A 25,699-nucleotide genomic window follows, 5' to 3' on the forward strand; every position below is an offset into this window, starting at 1 on the left:
AAAACCCAAACATAGTACTGCTGCTAAACTAGTACAACGCTGAATGTGGGCACATTTTTGACCTGAATCCCGTTCACATGTTCAATTATACCTATTCAACCTGGGAATGCTAATTGTCTCCCCTCTGGTGTTAAGTGTTTAGTCTCTTACCATGCTATGATTTTACTGATTTTTCTAGTGGCCGTAGTCTATTGTGAGAAACAATACCCACTTCTGTAATATAAAAAGTATATTAAGACTATTATCATCAACTTTTGTTTCATTTTGTTCGCCTCACTGTACACACAGGAGAAAAATGGGCTCAAGACTCCTCCTTCTTGCCCATTGCTTGAATTTTACCTTTAAAATCAATCTTTTCATACAAAGTTTGTATTATTCTAATCTTTTTTTCTAAGTCGCTGTTGACAACTGTCGCACTGTGCAAACCATCATGAAAACTCTCACTGAACTAAATGAGAACAAGATCTTGTCCATCATTTGAGGACTGCTTTCCACATACGCCCTCTCATGCTTCCCCTCAGTTTTTTCAGCCCTGTCATTGCAGACTTCTCCCCAAAGCAGGCAATGGCTCACATTTGCTCAAACTGCTGCTGCTACGTTCTCTTCCCTCCTGTTGTTCTCTCCCTTGCCTTAAAAAACTTGGCCTGCATCACCCATCTTGTGCACCGAGTGGGTATTTCTGCTTTCTGATGCTCTTCTTTCTATCCATATCTAATTTAATTCCCTCTCGCACCAAATTCCAGTTTCTAAACTCTTTCGCAAATTGTTTGCCACACTCTTTTTGGCCATAATTCTGGACTGGGTACCACCATCATGACTGGAAATGCTGTTTCCAGCTGGAAATGCCTTGACATTGTTGGTCCTGAGGCAGTGGTTAGAGGACTCTCCGCCTTCAGCAGTTCTGGCGCCAGCCTTGCGTGAGGCTGCTTCTGCAAGATGCAAAATTACTCTGGTACTTACACTCGCACCCAGAATTCAGGAAAGATGTCCAAAAGCCTACTCAGTTCTCCTGCCTGGATTCCAACTATTTCTGCTTGTGCTGTTGTACCCTCTGCGGATACCTTCATGTTGTGTTCATTCCCTTAAATATCTATCAAATATAATTTCTATTTCCAATTGCATTATCATGTGCCATTAAACTCAGTTCCTCTAACCTTCAGACACTTCTTACTATGTTTTTTCAATTTCAACCCTTGGATTAGAAGGTCTATGGGCCAGGGATTTGTTTTTTTCTGGTGCCGCTGTATTTTTTAACTTTCTTTTTCCCTGTTGTATTTTCTTATAAATTTATTTTCTATGTGTAATAAATCCATGCTAGAGCCTGAAAGTGTGCTGGTGACAGATGCAGTGAGTTAAACGGGACAATCCTCTCCAACCTTGCCCGTCTTCCGAGCGTAATACCCAAATGACCCAAGAATGTCTTGCAGCCTCAAATCTAAACCAGTGCTTGCTAACTTGCACTTCTCTTTCCTGTTACTACGACTCATTTGCTCAGTTGAGCATTCTTCTATGCAACCAAAAGCATCAGATGGACGCGCGACTCCCAGCAGGCGAGGCAACTGCAGTAGCTACCATTCTTCACTCCAAACCTTTTACAATTGCTTATCGTCACGGTTTGTTTTCTTTCAGGAAGAAGGACAGGCTGTAACAATACTGTATTAAATGTGCTGCAAAGAGTTTTCCCTTTCTTCTAAAACTTTAATGCATTTTAAGAATAAAACTCAAGGCTGACCAGTAAGAGAGAAGTTAGTAAAAGTCTGTTATAATGCACCACTGATAAGCGATGGCTAAAAAGTGGTCAGCGGTAAGGCGTAAATAAAGTCTTGAAATAGGAAGGTCCTGAAGTTTGTTTGGGACTGCGTATTTTAGTCGATAGCAACCCAACTGGCTTAAGCAGCCACGAAGTCAGTTGGTAGCCTCTGGATGCAGTACTGACTCAACGGCGTTTCAGAAATGTTTTCCAGCATGCTTTCTTAATTGTGCCATCAAACAAAAAAATCTGCTCTTGGAAGGCAAACTGGAGTTGTTACAGAAAAAACAAACCAGCTTTCTTTGCTTTCCTCAGAGACATATTTCACATACGTACATCGCAGAGGAACTTCTGAATACCTCAGTTCTAGAAACGCTTTTCATGCTCAAGCACAAGCTTTGTTTTTGCATGTAAGTTTTGGGTATTTCCGTTCTGTTGTAAAAGACTCTTTCCGTGACCAACTGATTCGTATGACCTCCGATGCGAAGGTACCGTGAAAGTACCTGCTGAAATAAAGGTGTGACTTGCAGATGGTGACAAATAGCCTACTTCTAAATTCTGCCAAACCGGAAAGTCTTAAAGCAAGGTAACAAATACAGTAAAATGTCACTAAATTCTTCATAAAAGCTATTTATGTGAGTTGAGACAAACATGGTGGGGTAGACATTTTCAGGGTATCAGTCACTTGAAAACGTAGGAGATCCTTGAGTTTTATGAAGTGTAAGTCATTTATGACAACTTTTCTATGCTTTTATACTTCGGGCAATGATTTGAAAACACGGGCTTTTCTTTCCAGTGCTGTAAGGCTTAACTAGAATACGCGTCGCTCTGAACCAGAAAGGTTTTGAATGCTGAAGATGGAAGGAATTACGCTTTACTTTGTCCTTCAAGTGTTTGTGTGTTTTTGAAGCAACAAGAGCCATCATTCCCATGTAGGATTTATTTTTACTGTGCTATAGAATTGGGCCTCGTTTGCTGAAGAGGTCTCGAGCACGTCTGCCTTGATGCAGAAGGAAGACTCACATGTGGAGTCCTGCCATGACCCAGGTGTTTCTGCTCTGAACTGACACTCGTGAAGGCCATTGTCTGTCCAGTGCACGTGTGTGTGTGAAGGCCATTACCTGTCCAGTGCACGTGTGTGAAGTCCATTGCCTGTCTAGTGCACATGTGCGTGTGCGTGTGAAGCCCATTACCTGCGCAGCGCACACACGCGTGTGAAGCCCATTACCCGAGCAGTGCACACACACGGGTGAAGCCCGTTACCCGAGCAGTGCAGGCGCGCACGCAGCTCACCAGGAACATGGCAGACAGCCGTCGCTGGGAGGTTGCGTGCCCTCGGTGCAGTCAGCCGCAGTCCCACAGACCGGTGCAGCGGCACGGCCCCACTCGCAGCCCGGTCGCCTCCCCGGGCCTCCCGCGTAACCCGGTCGCGGCCCGGCAGCCCCTGGCAGGGCGGCCCGAGCCAGGCGCTCGTTCGAGGCCTCCCTCCCGGGGCCGAGCCCGGCCCGCGCCTCTACCCGGGCTCCGGCACCGCGGGGCCCCGGCCGTCCCGCGGGCGGCTGCGCTGGGTCTGGCAGCGCACAGCCGGGCCCGGGCCGCTCCCCGCCGCCGGAGGCGGGCCGCCTCGAGGCCCACGCGACGGGACGACGGGGACGACGGGGACGACGGGGGCGACGGGGCGGCGGCCCGGGTCCCCCCCCCCCCGGGCAAGGCCGCGCCGCCGGCTGCGCTGTCCATGGTGTGAGGCGAGGCGCGGGCGCCGGGGGCTCCGCCGCGGGGCCGGGCGGGGCCGGGCGGGGCGGGGCGCGGCCCCTGGGGGCCCCGCCGCGCGCGGGGAGGCCCCGCCCCGCCCCGGGGGAGGGCAGCGGCCCGGCGGCGGCGCGCGGAGCGGGGCGGGCGCGCCCTGGGGCGCCGCCGCTCGCGGCGGCACGAGACCGTGTGCTCACGGCCGTGCGGTCACGTGCGCGCACCGCGGTCACGTGGGCGCGTTGCTCGCCAGGCGCGTGCCCCCGCCCCGGCGGCGGAGGCCCCTCAGGACAGGATGTAGTCCCGGCTGGGGGCGGCGGAGGGATAACCGGGCGGCGTCAGCTCCCTCTCCGGACCCAGCCGCAGGGCGCGGCGCCTCCTAGCGGGGCCGGGGTAGATTCCGCCGCCGCCGGCTCCCTCCGTCTCTCTCGCGAGAGCCCCCCCCCCTTCCCGCTCGGCGGGGTTATGTAACCCGCCCGTCCGCCGCCGGCGGGGCGCGGCTCGCGGGGCGGGATGGGGGCCAGGCCAGCGGGAATCCACCGGGACCCGGGCCCCCTCCCCCCCGGGGCGCGGCCCCCTCCCCTCCCGCCGGACAATGAGTCCCGTATGCTAATGAGAGTCTCGCGTCACTTCCGCTCTTTCTCGGCCGCCATCTTGGCCAGGGCAGGTTCTGGGCAGGAGGGACCCGGCTGTATTGTCTGCAGGGCGCCCAGGGAGCCCCCCCCCCCCCGCCCCGGAGCCCCACACCCCCCGCCCCGGGGACCGAGCCCAGTGAAGCCGCCGCCGCCGCCCCCGCCCCCCCGGGACCCGCTCACCATAGGCCACCCCCCGCACACTCGCCCCCCCGCCATCCAGCCCCCTTTGTCTCCCCCGCGCCGCCGCCGGCTCCGCTCCGCCCGCCCGCCCAGGGACCCGGGCGGCGCCAGGGAGGCACCTCTGCGCACCCCCACCCCCAGCCAGAGGTGCCGGGGGAGCGCCCGCCCTCGCTGCTGAGGAGAGCCCCAGTCAGGTAGGTGTGTGCGTGAGTCCGCGGTCCGACCCGGGCGGGGGCAGCCCCCGCTCGCCCGCCCCCTCCTTCCCTCACTCCCTCCCTCCGCCCGCGGTGCCGCGGCCCCCCGGTAGCCCCGGCCCCCCAGCCCCGGCGGCGGCGGGGCGGGAGTCCCGCGCCCGCCCCGAGGGGCAGGAGCCCCGCGCCCTGCCCGCTGCAGCCGGGGGGCTGCGGAGTTGGCAGGCGGGCCCCCTCCCCCGGCCGCACACATGTTGAAGAGACTTCGCCGCCCCACGGAGGCCGGTTCTGCTCCGGCCGGCTCCGGGGACCGCTGCGCTGCCGGCTTCCCTCCCGTCTGCCCGGGGCCCGCGCGGCAGATGCGGTCCCAGCCTCCTCCCTTCCCCCTCCCGGTAGGGGGGACCGCACACGGATGTGTCCCGGGAGCGGCAGCGGTGGCGAGGGCCGCCTCGGCGGAGCGAACGGGATGATGAGGCGGTGAACGGGTCCGGCATCCCGGCGGTGGCTGCAGCGTGCCGGCCGCCGGGCGCAGGTCCCCGCCAGCGGAGTTGGCGCTGGAGCGAGGTCGGGGAGCAGCGCTGGCTGCCGTGCGATGAATGGGGAGCAGCCTCCCTCCGGCAGCCGCGGTGCCTGCCCGCGGGAAAAGGCGCGATCCGCCGCTGGTGGCCGGAGCCGAGCACCGGCTGCAGGATGGAGCAACGTTGAGTCACCCATCCCTTCCCTACCCTGGGCTATAGTTACCGACACCCGCTGCTCAGACAAAGGCGGGGGAGATCAAACCCTGGAGCCTCCTCGACCGCCGGGAGCTGCACCCCCCTTGTCACGCACCCCCTTCACTTGGCGGCTGCAGCCGAGGGGGCCGGAGGGGGCGGGGGGGGGGGGCGGTGAGATTTCCAAAACAAGTACCACGGCGTACGCGGTGCCGGTGGTGCCCCTCCACACACCCCCCCCCGTTCGGTCGGTATTGTTGCTCCTGGTTTATGGCCGTGGAAGAAAAATACCAGCCCCCACCCAAAATGCACCGCAGCCCGGTGGCGGCGCGGCGTGCGGGCGGGAGGCGGCAGGGGGCGCCCTCCCCTCGCCGGGCAGGGCCGCGGGGGGCGGGGGAGGCCGGGGCGGCCGCTCTGCGCGTTCTGCGGCCCCGCCGCCGGGCTGCCCGGGCCCGGCCCGCTCCGGCCTGCTGCCGCCACGGGCCGCCCGCCTCCCGGCCGGAGGGCAGCGCGGGGCTGGCGGGGCAGAGGGGGCGGGGGGGGGGGGGGAGCCCGCGCTGGGCGAGGGGAGGCGGGGGGGCCGGGCGGCTGGGCAGGGCTCGTGCGCGAGGCGCGGGGGCCGGCGGTGGTTGTGTCTGAACTCGGCCGTGGCTTGCGGCGCCGTGTGCGTGATGAACTTGCGTGGCTCTTCCACGCGTCCTGAGCGCATGGCTGCAGCGGCAGAAACTCAGGGTGTGAGGCGTTGCTGAAGCATCGAGTGCTTTGTCTGGGCCGGAGGCGAGAGTCCGGCTAACGGCGCTTTGGCGTCTTGGTATTCCTGGGGTGTTGGGTGTATTTAAGCCGTTCCGTAGGTGTGAAAGAGGTTTTCGCTCCTTTTAGAGAAATTACCTTTTTTTTTTTTTTTTTTAAGGTTGTTTTTACTAGCTATACTTCTATTTGTTTTCGCTACTATTTTCCATTTCTGTCTGGAGGCACAAGGTGTGAGGTAACGGAGACGCACCATTCCTACCTGTCAGGGCGGCACGGACCAACCTTGGCTGCTGCGTGCTGCAGGCCACCAGCGTTGTTCCCTCTTGCAGGGTCTCAGCTTCTTGGAAAAACTTCCACCTGGGGACTCTGGTAACTGTAATAATTACAAGTTGCCATCCTGTTAGGAGAGAAAGATGGATCGTCCTCTTTAAAAAACAGAAAAGCTTCTCTCTTTTTTTTTTTTCTTTTAATAACAAAACAAGCCAAAGCTTGGTTCCTTTTCAGATGTGCGTTTGCAGACGTTGGGCAGTAATTTGATATCGGCAGATCAACATCTAATGTGATACGTCTTGAAATCTTAAAACATTAAAAAGAGGCAACAGAAATGTACTATTGTTAATCAAATTGCACTTGAAGCTGATGGGTTGTAACATGCTGTTACCTTTCCTGAATATTATTACAGCAAATACTTAAATAAACTTCAGTCAAAATAGAGATGCCCTTTGTGACACACCACAAATAACTTTTTCTCCAAAAGTAATACTAAGCTAAGTGTTTTTGTACTATTTTTTTAATAGTAAGCTGCCCTTTACTAAAATTAATACTACTTCCTAATTAACTTCTAAAAACTAGGTTTTGGTACCTAATAGAAATGAGATGCTTCCAGTGTTTGCGGACAACTGTCTGAGATATTGCAATATTGATATATTTTTAGTCCCCCATTATTTAAAAAACCCACCTTTTTTAACGTGATGGTCCATCAGACAAGTTTATAGAAAGCATCTCCTAAGGTTACTACTATTTATGCTCAAAAGTGTATTGTGTGGAACTACTAGAGCTTAAAAGTCATTAAGAGCTTGTGAGATCACTTGTGTTAAGTTTTAGGAGGAGGTGGTGTATGGATAGGCGGGATGGGGAAGGTGAAAGGTGGCTGCCTTTGCCTGTAGGCGAGACAGACAAGTGGTGAACAGCGCCTGCTGCTCAGAGTGCTTAGGGGTGAAAAACCTTCACAGGAGAGGAACTTCTTGACTCTCGGGAAAGTTCCTGCCCTACAGCGTTAAGCATCAGCTGCACAAACAAAGCATCTAGGAAGACTGTGTGTGCTCTTCAGGATGAGATGAATAACTTGATTTTTTTTTTTTCTGTATACGTAGGGTAGAAGTTACCAGTTGTCAGAAGATGCCCATTAGCATTTTCAGAATTGGTATGTGTCACTTACAGTGGTATATTACAACAGCATTTTAATTAAGCTTTAATAGTATAAAGTATCATTTGTTAGGTACTTGCCAAACTGAACTCTACAGTTACTGAATTCGCTATTAAATTCTAGATGAATGCATGCACAAATTTTCTGTGGAAGGTAAGTTGTGCTTCTGACACACTGCGGAGTGAATAATAGATGATTTTTCCCAACCCAGCTTTACCACTCCATATTAATAGTAATTATTGAAAGTAAATATTAAAATTTAAAGTAGCATTCCTGGAATACATAACCATATCAGAATCTTATCAGTAGTCAAAAGTCATATCGTCCAAATGTGTATTTTATAACTTTTTATTAAGATGGCAGCTGATTTGATTGATGTGAAGAAAGAAATTGGAGCAAATGATTTTGTGGGAGCAAAGACAGCGCTCGTGGGTTAATGTATTTATTTTGAGGTGGCCGCAGATAAGATTTAGCGGCTTGATAGGAAGTTTATGGGGGTGGGTTTGTTTTGGGAGTTTTTTTGTTGTTTCATTTGTTGGGGTTTTTTCCCCAGAAAGGGGAGGTTGCTCCACTACTTGAAGTTGGTTTAAAAGAGACAAAATGTTGTACATCAGGAGTGAACAAGCCAGTATCGGATACGATGCAGGGCGTGGGTGCCAGGAGAGAGGCAGCGCGTAGCTGTAGGGCTGCAGTTGATGGCTGATCAGGGTTGTCCGCAGGTGTCATTTAATCTGCCGTATCTGCATGGGCAAAAAAGATTGGGTATTTTTTAAATTAGTAGCTCAGCTGAATTTGTATATTAATAATGCTCTGTTTGCTGGGAATTTTTTTGTTGAGATGCGTGTAACATGCTTGTTTAAAAAAAGATAACAGCTATGTTGGCCTGCATCTAAACAAGCATTACAGTATTTTTTTATTACATTAAGATCTACACTATGCTTAGATTATAATATATATATTTTTATATATAGGATATATTTTTTAATTAACATAATGGTAACAGTGTAACTGTTAATGTGGAGGGAGTCCTGCTTATATAAATAAATATGTTGATACAAGTGTGTGTTTCCTAATAATAGTATAAGCTATGGAGATGAGAATAAAAGGTGCTGGTCTAAGGATAGTGTAATGTAAATGTCTGTATATGCATTGGAAGAAAAAGAACTCCAGATTATGTTAATTTAGTTTTAAAAAGAAATTCTGTACCTTCTGTATATGTGGAAGCTTTGTTCTGACTCACCTGACACGTTTTGGGAAGAATGCCTTGCTTTCCTGGTCAGGATGGCCAAATTGACCATTTGACCATTCCATTTTTGGCTTTCAGGAAGTACTTAGATCTGGTATAAAAACCAAACGTGTTTTAGACTTGAATAGCCATTTTTCGAGAGAGTGTAACTCTTATTTATGTACCTGAGGGCCATATGCCTCAAGGCAAAAACTACATTGTTCAAAAACTACATTGTTCAGAGCTTCACCATAGCTAGCTGATGTTGAAAGGCAAGCATGAGGCTTGAATTTAGTATCTCACTCTTATTTCACATTAGTGCTTTTGAATGTGTACGACGGTTGATGGTTCTGAATAAGAGTGGAATAAATACCATTTTTTCTGCAGTGAGTCACTTCAGTTACCACCATTTATATCCTTTTTTTTAAGGTGGCATTAAAGATGATTTGGATGAGAACTGATAGTGGCTGTTGGTCCTAAACCTGTGTAGTTGACTCTCTGAACACCTCACACCTGCAGGTTCTTGGCTATCCAGATCATGGCAAAATGTTTCATTTAAAATCTACTTCTCAAGTAGTATATAAAACAGTTTGCAAGAAATAGAAATCAAGTAACTGTGTAAACAGCCTATGTCCACTGAAGTAATACTCTCGAGCTCATCAAGTCATTTAAATGTAGTAAAGGGCATGCTCTCAAGCCTGGCTTCACTCTTTGATGTTTCTTCCCTACCCCCAGCTTCTCTTCTCTCTTTCACGCCTCAGCCTTCAGGCATTCTTTCTTTCACCCCTCTTTACCTGTTCTGTAAATTGATTTCTGATGTGACTCTGGATCTGATAGTTCTTAGCCTCAGCTGCAGGCTGGCCAAGAAGTTGTTAGTGTTGCAGATTCATAGCAGCAACAGTAAGGGGGCAAAATGTCTCTTGAAATCTAAGTAGGCAAAATGATTGTCTTAAAATGCTTTTTTCCCCTCTCTAAAAAGTCAAACTGAAGTTTGTGCTCTTTCTTTTTGTTTTGTTTCCCCATTCCTGCTGCTGCTGCTATGAAGCCTTTTGAGTATCGAAGGTTCCTGAGTCAGACCGAAGACAGCAGTAGCTGAGGTGGATTAACGCTGGAATGTAGTCAGGGATTGGAACACTTGGGAGCTATGCTTAGACAGAAAGGGAAAGAGGTAAGAAATGTGAAGTGGTAAGATTGATTTTAAGCTCTTGTTTATAGACTTTACCCAATCATGTAATGCCAGCACTTATGCATAGCCGTGTGAAGTGGTAAGGCGAAGGAAAAACAATTAGCATCAGCCTACTTCACTGTCTGTTTTTACACTTTAAATACTTAGATGCTAGCCAGTTGATGAGATCCCTTCAGTATCTAATATATCAATATCTTCTGTCTGAGAAAGCGTGTATTGGCAGGGTTTTGGATGAGCTTGTAAAAGTATTTGTATGCTCTCTTTTGTTTCGTTGATTTGTTCTGCCACTTAACACCAGCATGCAAGCAATGCATTTTACTAGTTAGGACACAGTAAGGGATGCAGTTTCACTGTTGGTTTAAATATGTCTGTGTCTGTGCTGCCCCTGGAAGGAGTGGTATGAGCCATGCTTCCCACCACCTGCCTTGGGTGCGTGAAAGAGCTGCTCTGCCTGGAAAACACTCCTTTGCAGTTGGATCGGGCCTCCTCTGCTCTGGCTGTTGGCACAGTGGTGATGTCAGGAAAACATGACACAAAGACGACGAGATTATGGTTTTCACTTGCAATCTGATCCGATTGCAGTTTTACAATCAGTGTAATCCAATCATAAATTACGTGTATATTGATTACATGCTTTGTTTTTGCACATTTTACAGAGACTTCTGTGCCGCTTTGTTTAATTATCCAACTGTTTTTGTGAGGTTCAGGTTGAAAATTTCAAGGGGATTCTTGATTTAATTGAAATGGTAACTGCTAATTCATGAAACATGCTTATATTTCCAAAATATTTTTTATTCTGGGATTGTTCATGCTTATCTGCAGTCTAGATGAGGATTCTTCTGGAATTGTAGAGCATATTTATGCAGCTTTTTTTCCTGATCACTGAAGTGTGGATATCATGGTGTAAGCAAATAATATCCTTTGTGCTTCAATGATCTCCATCTTTCAGCAAGATGTGCAGGCTTTATTACATTTCAAACTGAAACCTTTAAGAAATAGCCCTAAACAAGTGAGGCTATCATATTTAGTGTGTTTATTACATATTGATTTCACTGCACATATGTGATGCATATAAACCTTTCTCTTTTGAGATCTTGAGCAGTCACAAAAGATATTTAAGATGGCAATAGGTGGTAAGCCTACTTCTTGAGCTGCTAGTGCCTCCAATTTAAAATTTCTTATACACCAAAGTATAGCATGCCCTAGAGAATGGATGCAATTTAAAACTGCTTTTCAGAATGCAGTAGAGATTGCCAGAATTGCTGTGGGTTTTATCATGCATGTTCAAAAGATCCTTCCTTAGAAAATGTTCAAATTTAGCTAACAGCATTCTTTAACATACTTCAGTCTATGTCATCAAAATAAGAAAACCCAACAGAAATTCTCAGCAGAGTGTAAGGTAGCACATTATTCATCAAGGAGAGAAAGAAGGAGTCATGGTTCCCAGAGCAATTGAAATTTGGCCATTTTGTCTTTTATATTGGGGCATAGAAATTACATGGTGTACAGAACTTTTACTACTACACAAAAGTTGATAAGGAAATAGTTAATTCCCTTTCAGTTTTGCAGTTAGTGTACACACCCGCCAGATGGAGCTTCTGGCACCAGTGGAAAATTCCAGAAATCAAGCAAGAATGAGAAGTGTGTGGCTGACTTAGAAGATCCCTGTCTGCTGGACTGCAGAAGATATTTTTTAACCTTTAAATAAAAAAATGAATGGAGAGTAAGACAAACCAGCCTTACTGATTCCTTTCACTAGAACTGTCTTCCATAGAAGTTTTTCCTCCAATGGGAAGTTGGAGTTCTTAGTGCAAGAGTCACCAAGCTGAAGCTAGACAGTAAGCTCAAAAAAAAAGAGAGAGAAAACAGTTTCATAAGCCCTTGCTGAGGATGGCTTGTAACCGCTGAAACAGGATGTTAAGGTTACAAGTAAGACTGAAGCCTAAGACTTTCCTCCAAAGGATTTTAAGTGGGGTTTTTTTAGTACCATGTTTTAGATGGACTTCTCTAACACCCTGTGTAAATATTCTTCAGGAGAGAAGTGGGGTGAAACGATCCTTTTTGTTGGACACATGACTTGAAATTTTTTTTTTGGAGGCAGCTGATTTAATCTCTGGAGTGATTTTCAAATATTTCTAATTTCTTTTTTTGACAAGGGGACTTTTAAGAAATAGACTGTTTGACTGTGAGGGGGAGTTGGGGTGGTTTCATGTGCACAGCGCTGCAGAAGTTTTACAATGCTTTGACCAGATAGCAAAATACTTCTGTTGATTTCCTTCAGTTCCAATCATCTTAGTTTTAAAACAACATGTCAGGTTTTTCCAGAGGGTTAGATTTGGGTTTTCTGTTCACTTTATACCTTTCTAATGTGCCTGGTCAGTTTGTGATACAGACACTAGTTAAAGGGCTTGCTTGGGGGTTTGTCCTCACTGTGTGCTAGCATAAGGTTGAATTCAAGTGCTGGGTCTAACGTGGCAGCTGTGCACACACAATTCACTAGTTGGAGTTGAGAGGTGTTTATTAGACCATCACTTCACATGGGCAGAAGCTTGGTGTTGCACATAGTTGAGCTGATCAGGCTGAGGAGGTGCTCGCTGTTCAAAATGTTCAATGAGAATAGAGTGCAGGCTGTTACAAAACAGCCTCTGTCCCAGGATTATAGTGGACTTGAAAAATGAGCCCTTAGTTGTCTGGTATTTCAGATGTGCTGTTAAACTGCAAATCTCATTACCTTCACAGGAGATGTGGGTGCGCAGCCCTCTGAAAACTAGGCCAGCAATGCTTAAATGAGGAGGAAAGAGAAGAGTTCAACAGAAGAAAGTGAAAATGCTTAGTGATAGTCATGTTGGGGGTAGACTTTTTTTTCACTCAGTGCAGGGAGGGGAGATATTTAATTGCAACTCTTACCTTTTCAAGGAAGTTTTCGGTACTTTTCAGTTCTTCCAACTTCTCTGTTCTCCCTGATGACTCTGCTCCTGGTATTTTTTATTTGCTCACTCTTCCCAGAGATAACTTCCTGCTTCCTGACTATCACTCTTCCTTGCTCAGCTGTCCTGGAACTGTCAGGTGCCAGAGTCCCAGCCTCTACCTTCCTTGGGACAGGCCATCCTTGTCCTCATCTGAATATAGACTATTGTACACCATCATACTATATAGCATCATTTAACCTGCATACATGGGGAGGCTGCTTTTCTATTGCTGTGGGAACCATAGGTTAATTTTCTTGCATGTTTTTCTTACCTTTTAAGATATTTCATTCAATGTTGCACTAACAGCCCCCTTTGCAAATCTATTTCGTGGCTGGCCTTCTAGAGCATGCTATTAAATAGAGTTAGCTCAGCAAATTGTTAAAAGTAGACCTTATTTTAAATGCAGTTGGAATAGGGAGATAAAAAGCACAGTATCAAGAAACTTAACGTTCTTGTTTCACTTCGTCCAGGAACATACAGCTGCTGTCAGCTCTGATATATGCTACTACACTGTGCTGTTATATGTAAACCAAGAAATTCTTCAACTTAAAATTCTAGCAAAATAAGGGCTAAAATAAAAGAATTTTGGATTATATAAAGTCAGAAGAGTGCCAGATGCTTGATGATTCTTGTCAGCAGCACAGTGCAGGGAAATGATACTCAGTTGTCGGGAGGCCCAGTGTGGGATGAAGAACTTCCCTGTGCTCAGTATGTGTATCTTCAGACAGATACACTAATTGTCACTGATCTGCTTTCAAGGCTGATCGGTCCTCACCCGTTGCTTTCTGCAATGAGGATCCAGCGGGAAAGCGGCGATTTGGACTGGATAGAGATACAGGGGCTACTTTCTAGTTAGAAAATAGTCCAGTATGAAACAAAATAACCCATCAACTTTACCTATTTGAAGATATGGCTAGTGGTCTTGTGATATTTAGTTTTGCCTCAATGTGAAGTATTTTAAGAATTTTTCCATTTGTAAATTTCTTAGAACATTTTAGTATCGTCTGCTGAAACCACACTTGCTGAAGAAAATCTGTACTTTAAGATGTGGATGTTCTGTCTGAATAATCAACAGAGGTTAAAATCAAACCATTTTAAACAATAAAAACCCTTATTACTTGGAAAAGCAATTATAAATGACTCAACAAATTTTGCTTTTATAAACTTCAGATTTGGTTGTTCCAGACTTCATGATACTAATGTTATGTCTTGTGTTTCCAGTCTGTTCAAGACTGAGTTTCTGTCCATGGGTGATGTGAGTTGAAGAGGTATCAGTCTTCCTACAGAAGCATAACCATGTACATGCCATTACCCCAAACGGTTTCCTTCACATCCTCCTACCAGCAGCATTGTAACTGAAAATTTTAATCTGAATGCTCCCCAAATGAATGTATGTCCCTAGGGTTGGGGCTGATTGCCATGTCACCTGTTTTATCTCCCGTAGTCTGGGAATTTCAGGTGGGGCTGTGTGTGTATGGGAACCTTCTAGGAAAAAGTACTTGTATTTTACTAGTACCTCATCTATACAAGGTGCTGCGATGCTGCTGGTACTAATAGCTCCAATGAGCTGTGAACTGAGGTCCTAACCATGTCATTCAAAAGGTTTTATGAAGTGTGAATAGAAGCATTTTGTCTCTGTATCCTGCTGGATATCTGAATTGAGTAACTTACTTGAAATCTGAGCACCAAAATATTCCTCAGGTAGCATCACCCAGCGGAATCTGTTGTTTAAGCCACAAACCCGCTAAAACCCTGCAGCACTGTTAACTTGCTGGAGTGCACCCTACAGTAGCTCCGTGTCAATAAAGGTACCGTAAATGTGATTTGTAATTAGCTTTGGAGTCCTTCACAGTGAAACGTACGTTATAAATGTAAGATTGCCCTTATTACATTTCTTATCTCTTGTCTTTAACGCTTTGTTTTGTACAGCAGGATATGATCCTTCTTCTATGTCCGGGCTTTGGCCTCACACAGTAGGTGTAATATAATCGCTGAGGTGGGCGTTCTGGAAGGAGAATTATTTTTGGAGGCTTTTGCATGAAACTTGTCCAATGAGTCTGAGACGCCCAAGCACCATTAATTTTGGAGGTAAATGCCTCATAATATGTACTGAATAGATTGGGAAGAGTTAAGCTTTTCATTTGGCAAAGTATGGGCAAAAAATAGTTGAAAGGATAGTTCTGACTGTTTACTTCTGACGTTTGGACATTTTGAACTTAAAGGAACACCAACTTGAACTCCAGAAAAACTGGAGATGTGGGAGGCTTTGAGCTCAATCAGTCTGGCAGCTTCAATGCATATTAATTAGTTTCCTGGTTTAAATATTTTCCCCCTCTTTTGGTTTATAAAAACCAACAGAGGCAAAAGTGAAAGATGATTTTGACTGCAAGACTTCAGACTGCCTGAAGTACTCCCTCATGCTGAAACAAACTGGGGAAAAATCTGTGACAAGTGATATGGAAGTTCAAAGATACATAACTTAAGTTGGATGTCCCTTTAAGTTATTTCTTGGAATCTGACATTTCTTGTTTGAATCTCAATTAAAATGTTCAATTTTGGAAATTCAACTGAAATGGTTTTTATTAAGATATTTTCTATCATTTGTTTATAAATCACTGTCGAAGGAGCTGGGATATGTATAAAGGGAGGGGAGGAATACTATAGTTAACAATGAAAAGATAAAGCCAAATGAGGGGGAGGGGGCAACAACAAAACAAAAAACAAATGAAAGAAAATATAACAATGAGTCCCAAAAGAGTTTTTTAAAAATGACAGATTTTCAATGTCAGTGCTTGCCTTGGGTGGGGGGAGGATGGAGGGGAGAATCATTTGCATGAAATATGATTTACTTTAACATGCTATTGTTATTGGAATAAAATCAGGTTACTGATAAAATTATAAAGATAATATATGTTTAAAAACTTAATAAGTTAAGCTTGCTCTAGTAAACAACAGTAATGTAGTACTGGCACACAGCTGACAAATTAAAACCATTTTAAAGATTTACAGTGTCTGGGTTGCACTGATGATGTTGATCCTGGATTCTCATTGCTTTTTGATTTTAATGATAACTTACTGAGAAATATTTAATACTTAAAAACAGGCTGTCTAGTAGAGAGCTATCCTACACTTTTTAATGAAGTAATTTTTAGCATAATCTGGATTTTATGCACTAACCTGTTACCAAACTGCATGCATTTTTTTTGATTATGCTGTTTCACTCTGCTGCAGCCCTTTCCTTTTAGTATTATTATGGATATTAAGAAAATTGGGTTTGAATTATTGGAATGAAAACCATGGGATCATGATATGTACCTAACAAAGGCAATGGACTAGAGTAGTGGGTTTAAGTGTGCGGGGGGTATATTATGTAGCGAAAAGGAACAGCTTTTAGAATAAGGGTTTGAAACATTGCTTTTTCTGTAGGAAAAAGATGGAGTATTGCATGCTGGGAACAAGTGCTTTCCATAAGGTAGCTAAATTTTAAAAGTACATTTGTTTCATTTTGTTTTAGGCTTTGCTTAATTATTCTAATCTAGTAATTTTGTCCTTTCTGCAGTTTTCATTTTGATTAGACCTCTGCAAAACTCTCTTCGAAACAAAAATTCAAAAACAAACAAACAAAAAAACCCCAAACCTGGGCCACAACTGCAGTTTGACATTTCTGAAACATTGCTCAATGCGTACAGAAGAGTATTTAAAGGATATTAGTAATTGTATAAATTATTTCTGTGGTCTCTTTTGTTTTCCATGATTTCAAAATTGCAGATATTAACACCAGTAAATTTAAAGATATCAGTGTGTTGGATGACTACAGAGAAATGAGGAAAAGGAAGCCAATTTGTTAAAATGTTGTCTTCACTGACACCTCTTTCAAACCAAACCAAAAAACCCCAAACCAGCCAAAAAACCCCAAAAGCCACACTGATCAGGAACGTTGTCAGCAGAAACTCCAAGTAAATAGTCCCATTCTTTTTCCCTTTGTTCTTGTGAATAGCAAGACATAACGTACTTGGAGGAAGTTTGAGTAGATGAGTCAGGACTTATTTCATTAACTGCAGTTAAATGTTTTGGCCAGGTTTCCCGAGGAAACAAAGCTTATACAATTTTTTCAGATTGTGGCTTGTCTCCTAATCCCCTGTCCCTCCTCCCAGCCAAGAAAAAAGTTGGCCATTTTCAACCAAATTTGGAAGAGATGGAGGTCTGAAAAGATAAATAAGCTCCTTTAAGCTTCATTGTGTGTAGATCTCCAGTAAGAGAAGAAACTAAGGTTTGAACAGTCACAAGTTTCCCTTGCACCTCTCCTATCAGCCTGTTCCTCCAGTTGGATGCAGCCATGCCAGGCAGCTGCTGAAAACTGGAGGGGCTGTAGGGGAGGGGAAGGGAGCATACTGCAGAGGCCTGGGGCTGCCTTCCCAGCGTTGGGTGCGCCACCACAGAGGGGCCAGCTAGGTGGTGTGCCTGGAGCCCACAGCAACTGAACTTACCTGTCGCTATCTAATACGGAGCTAGCAGAGGGGTATGAAAGAAAGAGAAGACACAGTAAATTATCTTGGCTTAGTATTTGAAGTATTCAGCTCCAAATGAGAGTTGTTGGTGCCTGACTGAGTGCATGTATAGTATATTATTCCATGGATACGATATTATTACAGGTACAGCAGCAGCTCATGATGCCCCGTAAAGCTTTTCTTTCCCAGAAAGAAAAGCAGGCTCGTGCCAGGGAAAGGGATATGTTAAAAAAGAGGAGGAGGCGACAAGACTATCTCAAAAGAAGCGTGGAGCCGCAGAAAAATGCAGAAACAATAAAATGGCACAGGGATGATGAGAAGAGGAGAGAAAATGAGCAAGTTAAGGACAAAGATATCAAGAAGCGGTGGAGACAGGATGAGAGAGAACGACGAAAGAATGTGGACGCTATGAATTGGCGCAGGGAAGATGAGAAGAGGGAAAATGAGCGAGGTAAGGACCAAGAAGGCCAAGAACCAGCAAAGAAAGGATGAGGAGGAGAGGGGGAAAGAGCGACGAAAGGACAGACCTTTTTAAGCAGCAGTGGGGTGATAAGGGGGAGAGGGGGAAAGAGGAGTCAGAACAGTTCCATTTTATAAGCATGTGCAGAAATAACAGAAAATATCAGTCTCTTAGTTTCAAATTCATAGGAAATCTGCTTTAATGAACTATAGTTCTTAGCTAATTTTTTAAATAAGATTGATTCGAGTATAGATGTATACAAACTCGAAGTCACAATGAGATAGAAATTTCATTGCTTATGAAGTTGTTTTGCACACATGCTCACACCTAATACTTTCTTCAACAGTACAGTTGATAATACTGTGTTTCACATCACCAATAAGTTCAGGTTTTTCCCGTCCTTATAATATGAGTAAATGAGAGCATTAGGAAAGGAAGGGTCAGCCAAATGTGCTCACAAGAGAAGGTAAAGCTGATGTTTTATTTTACTCTTTTTTAACAATGTGTCCAAGAGATGGTTGTAATTGCATCCCCAGTTCTATTCTGAGGTAAATTGTTTAGAAAAAGTTGTATGGAAGTGTAAATTTCACAGAACGCTTTTAAGAAGCAGTCAGTTCGAGATGCACACTTCTGCATCATTAGATCTAAGGTATCGGCATCAAATCAGTTAGCATCAAGTTTGATTTGATAAGTTCAGCCAACACCTTGGCATCAAATCTGAAAAACTGACGCACAGTAGATATTTATTTACATTACAGTAGAAAGACCCCTTCTGAAGTTGCATTTTTATTACATTTTATATAGGATTTTTTTCTCTGGAGTTTTAAAATACTTTTCTTGTAGTAGCCCTAAAACATCAATAGTAGGTTTATGAACCGGCAATGGATTTATAGTGGATGAGAGTGTAGTCCTTTGGAAGTCCTTCTAGTCTGACTTAGAAACGTGAGCCCGTAGCGTGAAAGCGTGATGCCATTGCACACAGCATGGTAACCTGCTCCCATCCTTGCAGCCGGGGTTGTGGCAGCCCTTTGTGGAAGACTGGGCTGCTTTGCCTGCAGGGTCACACTTAATCCTTGATGAAATAGTTCGTCTTCTAAACAGTAGTAAAGAACTGGCTATCTGGAAATGAGAAACTGATTGAATATTTTGGATTTTCTGTATTTATCATGTGTTTGCTTTAGGATTAAAGATGTACACTTCTTTTTTTACTCCATGAAAGTGTTTTGGCACGCCCATTTTGACAGTTACAATGAGGCAGCCTGGAAGGACATAGCCAAAATAAGAGAGTTGTGTGATTAGTAAGACTACTAATGCCTATATGGCTGTGTCCTGAATGTGGCTGAATAATTTTATTACTCAACAAAACCAAAATGGTCAACATACTGAACGTGCATAAAACTTTTAGTGCTGATCCTTTCAATTGAGCCAAAAAACAAACTTTCAGTGTTTAAGAGGTAAGGTGAGGGGTAAATGTTGCTTATTACGAGTAACTTGATATATTTCATTGTGAGGGGAAAATGCTCTCAAAATGAGTTACCAGTTTTCCACCTCTCTGTTCCTCTGAGGTTTTCATTGTAGGCCTGGGAATCCTCAGCTGGTAAAATAAATTGTATGTCAAGAAAATGGATAAAAGCATGTTAAAAAAAAATTGTTTCCAGGAACCTCATTTCTATAACTTTTTTCTCTCTTCTGCATTCCTAATTTTCACTTGATACTCACTAGGAAAGCTTAATTTTGTAGTTTTCCTTTTTTTGATTGACTGCTGCTTCGAGCTGTTCTCAGCTCTGTGAACTTAGATAAACTGAGAACTATGTTCATAAAATTTCCAAAGGAAATAAATGGAATAGCCAGATAGTAACTTTCCAGTTATTCCTCTAGTATCATTAGCAATGTTGACATCATACTTTTCTTGTATGGGGGAAAAGTAAAATTTAAAAAATCATGTATTCCATTGCCGTAGTTCTGCCAGTGGACAGGTACATCAGAAGAATCAGAGGCCACTGTAAATTAGGACACCTAGCTTCCTGACAGGTTTGAGATGCCTGAATAAGATGTACCAGGGACTAGGAGGTTTTGTTTCTAGCTTTTAGGGATTCCAGAACTGTTTTTTACTTGCTGTTTCACAGTGATGCTCTTTACAAACCTTGTTGAGTGAAGACATCTTCCTCAATTAAACGTTTAGGGTCACCTACAATACTGTGCTTGCTGGTCGTGAAAGGCTTTCCTGATGGTACTGGCAGTGTGGTAGTAAGGAAATGGTGTAATCCTCAGTTAAGCATAAAGAGAAGAAAACCTATAGTAGGTTTTGTAGAAGACCTAGACGGGTGCTGTCTTGGTTCCTTCACACAGCAAGACTTTCTTCCAGTCATCCAGATTATTTCTTTGGTCTTTAAAACTATTCCTGGATGAAAACCACCATTTTACTAACAAGACTGTGAAATATTGTACTTGCTGCTTGTTAGAACTGTAGCAAAGCTCAAACATGAAACAAGCATACTTGGAATAACATTGTCTAAAAATGAAAATAACATGATGAGGTAGATTTGGAATGATCGCTGAAGATTTTAGTTGAGAGAAAAAGGCTGCCTTGTTCTGAAACTGCATCTTTCCCAGATCAGAATAGCATTGTTACCTTGTGGGTGCTTTGAAGCTGTACCCCAGGAGATCCTCTAGTTGGTTGTTCTAGGTGAAGTTGGCAGAACAGTCTGATGTCCATTACCTAGAGGTATCAAAGGTGGCAGGCTGCAAGACAGCTCTTCTGATGAGGTCCAAAATACAAAAGACCAACTGGAGAATTAAGATTTTAGTTAAACTAAAATAGAAACAGCTTTTGGACTGTAAAGACAGGTGGAAGGTTTCTCTTTTTTATCACCTCTGATAATTTGACTGATAAGGGGTTTTTTCTCTTTTTCCTTCTTGTGTTCCTTACCCTCTGTCCTGGTACGTACCTTCCTGCAAGGTCATAGTTCTGAAGTTGTGAATACAGTGTATTGTGTATGAGATCGGTATGTCCCTCGTCAGGAAGGATGTTTGCACTGGGAAAAATAAATAGCAAAGGAAAATGTGAACTGTTGCAATATAGAACGCCAAAAGAGGCATGCAATATTGTATTTTACATTAATTAATTTTCCAGTTAATTGCACAGTAATCTTTTTTTTAACTCCTCTCTTGATGCAGTTTTCTAGGTGGTTCCAGTCCCTCGGTAACTGATGTGTTAAAGGGCTGAACTGCGTGGCCATATTGAAGTGCTTGAAGCTGGTACAGTGAGGATAGTTTATTAAATGCTAAAAGTGGTTTAAAAATCACTTAGAGTAACATGAGGATGTGTCAGACTTCACATTCTGGATGTTTTTAGAATAGTGGCTGCAATTGTTTCCATCTGGGATTTGAAGTACTAGTAAGGGTACCAAGTTGTTGAAGAGGTAACTTGGAGTTGAAAGTCACTGCAAGTCTATCTAAATGCTAAAATCTGTTTTTTAAAAAGCGTTATGTTGGGGCTTGTTGAAAGTTCTCTGTGACCATGCGGTGGTTAATTTTGGGTCTAGACCTCACTTCCTTTCTGTTTTTTTTGTCATGCCATAAAAATTACAAGTTTTGCTTTCCTGTGTCTTAAGATATTTGCACTGTTAAGTTCCTAAAACTAAGCAGAAATTTTTTCTATAATTTTTTCTGTTCACTTGAATTATGTTTTTTCCTGAATATTGTTCCTGAGAGCATTTAAAGGTGTTACACAGGTTTTTTTCCCCTATTACTATTTTGTTTTACCAACTACGGCTAACAAGATTAGAAAATTGAGTAGAGAGAAAAAGCCTTTTGCTGTGAAGCAATACTAACCTTGCAGGGAGGTCCCTTTTTTATTACAGCAGTGAGTATTTATTACCTGAGTTCTTTGAAAACACTGAAGAAGCCTTTGATTTTAAACAAATGAGGCACAGTGGTGGTGCCTCTTTGGGCCTGCAGTTTTAGTTGCTTCCTAAAACTTGGACATAATTACTAATTTAAATCAATTGGCCTATATTATGTCCTGGTCCATTCCCATTTCAGGATGTGATTCTGTTGAATGACCTGAGCTGCTGGTTCCTGTAGACTTGTCAAACTTCAGAAGTCTGCAGTCATTCTATGCCCCAATTTAGAGGTTAGAAGACGGCGCATATCAGAACTGCACTTTACATTAAATTCTTCCTTCCTGGACTCCTGTAGCCTGTCAAAAGCCAAAGCCAGTCCTTTGGTCCTTTTGTTCGCCCAAGCACAATACCATGCACCCGCTTTGGGTTCTGTGAAGTCTCTTAACTGTTGTTCCTCTGCTTATCTTGCAAATACTCCTTGCTTTTTCACAAAACCTTCCCTCCCGACCCCTTCACATTTTTGGATGAAGAGGCGAGAGTCCTTCATTCAGGCCTTTCTGTTAGTTCGAGGGCACTAGCTGGGAAACTTGTCTTAGCTTTTAGTGGATGCTTTGCGTATGGCTGTTACCCATTGCAGTGGAATAGTGCTGCATGAACTTCGTCTAAGATAGGTCTTTGCATCTCCAAATTGTGACTATGAAATGAAAACTGAAGTACAGTGTTTCTAATTTAGTAATGATATTTTGCTCTTTTATAGCTTGTCTTTTCTGCTTACATTTGGCTACTCAGTTATTCTAGGAATTGGTACCTGGCTGTGGACTAGACCTTTGTGCTAGGTACTGCATAAACACAAGAGCAAAAGAAGGTTCCAAATATTTCTTACACAGTTAGTCTGCTTATTTTACCATTATTTTGTGAGTGGTACAGTCAGACATTTTTTGTACAAGCACACTAACAATGAGTGAGATCTTATTAAATCAGTCTAATTTTTCAGAAATTCTTATAATCTATTTTCTTAGGCACCTGCAGGTACTACCTGGATATTTCTAGTAAGGGCATAGTTGGTCTTGTTTTTAAGTAATCATTTATTCTCTCCACCCAGCACTTCAGTGTAGATTGATGTGTAATTCAGCTTGCAAACAAGCGCTTCCCAGTATATTTGTAGGTGGGACCCAAGTCTAGAAGCAGGAAACAGGAGGGCAGACACAAACTTAATTATTACTATGTTTGTTGAGTCATGAACTTGAAAATAGCTGGTTGACTTAGAGGCAGATCTCATTATTCCAGTTACTTAATGAGGATAAATGCTCAAGTTTCTCTGTAGAATTAGTTTTGCTGATCATAAATGTGATCGTCTTTATTTTTCTGTGAATACGTGTACAGATGCACGTTCCCTTGCAAAGAAAAGTTTTATAATTATTAAATATCTAGGACATGTGCAGGAATTCATAGGATAGAGTAGAACCATGCAGGAAAATAATAAAAATAAGTTATGCCTTGGCTGCTATAAAACAGAATACATGGAAATACAGGATGCCCTGCTAACTAGAGTCCTGGGCTGGAGTTGTCATTGATTGCGTGGTATCATCTCAGGATAAATTCCTCCTTTATTTAAAAAAAAATGCTGAGCTTCTTTTGAAAGCTACTTTGAGATCTCAGAGAGAACTTCTGTATTGAGCCTGTAGCATTAGGTAAGTAGCACTTCTTTAACCATCAGGAGCTGGTAACTGATAGATGCGTAAAGCTTGAGCTGCTTGTGCTTAGTGAAAAGGCTTGTGCCTTTCATTTGTTTTCACTGAAGTGCAGTGTATTTAAGACTGTTCACTTTTGGCATTTTGGTAGAAGAACAGGAGAAACAGGATTAAACTAAACTACAGAAAGATCAGGTGGTTTGTGACCATTTATTATGGGCACCCTTCCCTGTGGGGGTGCTGGATGGAGCAATAGCTCCAGTGTCAGAGGAGAACAGTGGTGGGTTTGTCAGTGCTGGCTGCTGCGTTCCCTAGTATTGCGTTCTGCTAAAAGAATTCATTGGATCAGCCTCAGGGCTCTGCCAGCAAGAGGAGGTGCTCAGGTGTCCTCTCTTACACACCAGCTTCTGGCCAGATAAAGGATACTTCATTTCAAGAATAGCATTAATGTCTACATGCTGATTGGAGATGCTTCTTAATCCCAACTGGTTTAATGTCCATGTTCAGAGATGCGCCAGCAGTGTGTTTTGTATCTGGCAATTACAATTGGAGTTACTTGCTGTAAATAGAAGTGAATGGAGATGCTAAAAGCTCTTTTTGTTGTCACAAACCATACTAATATCAGACTGTATCTGGCTCTCCACTAATGATGATTAAATGGTTGAGAAACTTCCTACGTAAAATGAATTGTACTTGTTTAAGAATGAGGTTTTTATTAAGTTTAGGTGAGTTGGATTCAGCTATCCAGCAGAATTTGCAAAGTAAGGTTCATCTTCAGTTTTCAGATGTGAAGATCTAAGTATATCCTCTATTGTGATGTGTTGTGATAGGAAGATCTTGATAATTTCTTGTCTTGAAGACTGTGAGGCAGGCAGAAGGGCAGAGGCAAGATGTTGTTGCAGATAGAATAGAGACCTTGTTTTCAGGCAGTCCTAAATAATTTGCTTTCTTTATCATTTGGATTTATGTATATTTGACATGTACAGGTATATTAGACACAGTAATTAAGAGAAAGCATTTGATTCTTTTGGTGCAGAAGTTTAGTGGTGTTTTGTACTAAAATAAGCTGTTGTTAATAAGCATTATTTTGAGACTTGCGGCTGACTTTCAAGTTTACAAGTGATTATTGCCTAAAGAGAAACTCTGCACTGACTCTCGCTTTGTCATGGAAAAAAGGATTTCTTTACAAGCAAAATGAGTATATTCTTTAAGTGGGGACTTTGGTTTTAAAGAAGGCAGCACAGCTTGCTAGAAGCTTTAACGTAACATTTCCAGGCACTGATGTTTCTACAGTTGATATTAAGAGCTTGAGTTATTCTGGAACAAAATTAGTAGGACATTATTGCCTGGGATTTGAAGTTCACTTGAAAATATTCATTCAAATCCTGAGCATACTTGACTATGCTGCTTCGTGTAATTTTTGATGAAAAAATTGAGCACACAGGTAGCTACAAAGACCGAAAGCATTGCTGAACCAACGCAGTACAGAGAGAGCAGTGCTTATTCAGCTGCCTTTAGAGAAAAGGAATTACTGGAGCCATGATGAATTTCTTGGCTACGCTGTTGTTCTATGAACTGCAGCAGCAAGAACTCTTAATAAATGCGTGTTCTTGAGTTAAAAAAAAAAAAATGCTGTGCTTTGAAAGCAAACTTGTGTTACCTTATTGTAGCTTAGTGTTACAGAGCCATGCTTCCCAATTCTGTTTAGGGAAGGGAGGGAATAGAATGTTAAGAAAGGATATTTTCTTTCCAATTTGTGACCTGTGTTTAAGGATATAAATCCACTCTGTGCACTATGCAGTATTTTTTTGTTTTCCCATTAATGCAGTTCTGGTATCACACAAGTCAGATCTGTTGTAAGTCATGAAAAAGAGCAACAGTGGGCTCAGCATTGAACGCTATTGCGTAGTGAGTGGCCTAGGAGCAGAAACGGCAGGTCGGAGTTGTTTTTTCTGTCTGGAAATGTTGAGCTTCACTCACTTTGAACTACAGCTCAAAAATAGAGAAAATGCTACTACTTGGAAATTGCAAATAGGACGCAACCTTACTAAACAATTTGCATTAATCAGTAGGCTAGTTAGGAGTTTAAATTCTAAGGAAATGGCTTTTTTTCCCATTAGTCTTCATCATCTTTTAAACTAATTTGTTACTAATAACTTCACAAAATTGGCATTGCTTATCCTCAGCCTGGTTGTTAAATATTTTCAATTACTATTCATGTCTTTAAAATGGACCTGGCTCAACTTTTAGCTGTTTTAGATACTGTTTTTACAATTGAAACAAAGTTGCAACCTTCAAATAATATTTTTAGTCAAGGAGACTTTAGTTTTATTTGTTGAAGTAACTAAAGCAATTGTAATATTGCCCTGAAATATGTAAATGTACTCTTTGTGGTCTTGGGTTTTTAATAGAACAATTTCTCAATAC

The 25,699-nt window shown here is 43.5% G+C and overlaps 1 protein-coding gene across 19 annotated transcripts in view; it reads left to right on the forward strand.

The window, feature by feature from the left end:
* The first annotated feature begins 4,152 nt into the window (after positions 1–4,152).
* The window catches only part of ADNP (activity dependent neuroprotector homeobox), a 34,941-nt gene continuing 13,394 nt past the window's right edge, over positions 4,153–25,699 (forward strand). Inside the window, exons 1-6 of one of the 19 annotated variants that reach the window (XM_075768432.1) lie at positions 4,165–4,505; positions 7,336–7,385; positions 9,659–9,781; positions 14,698–14,856; positions 16,195–16,240; positions 17,421–17,727. In XM_075768432.1, the coding sequence (XP_075624547.1) occupies positions 16,202–16,240; positions 17,421–17,727 (346 nt within the window). In that variant the 5' untranslated portion in view covers positions 4,165–4,505; positions 7,336–7,385; positions 9,659–9,781; positions 14,698–14,856; positions 16,195–16,201. Of the gene's footprint in view, positions 4,506–5,786; positions 6,060–7,335; positions 7,386–9,658; positions 9,782–14,697; positions 14,857–16,194; positions 16,241–16,536; positions 16,620–17,420; positions 17,728–25,699 lie in introns of those variants that run through there. The other 18 variants (XM_075768439.1, XM_075768433.1, XM_075768434.1 and 15 more) reach the window with 18 other exon arrangements.

This window comes from Balearica regulorum, chromosome 16 (assembly GCF_011004875.1).
Source record: "Balearica regulorum gibbericeps isolate bBalReg1 chromosome 16, bBalReg1.pri, whole genome shotgun sequence".
NCBI classification, from domain to species: domain Eukaryota; kingdom Metazoa; phylum Chordata; class Aves; order Gruiformes; family Gruidae; genus Balearica; species Balearica regulorum.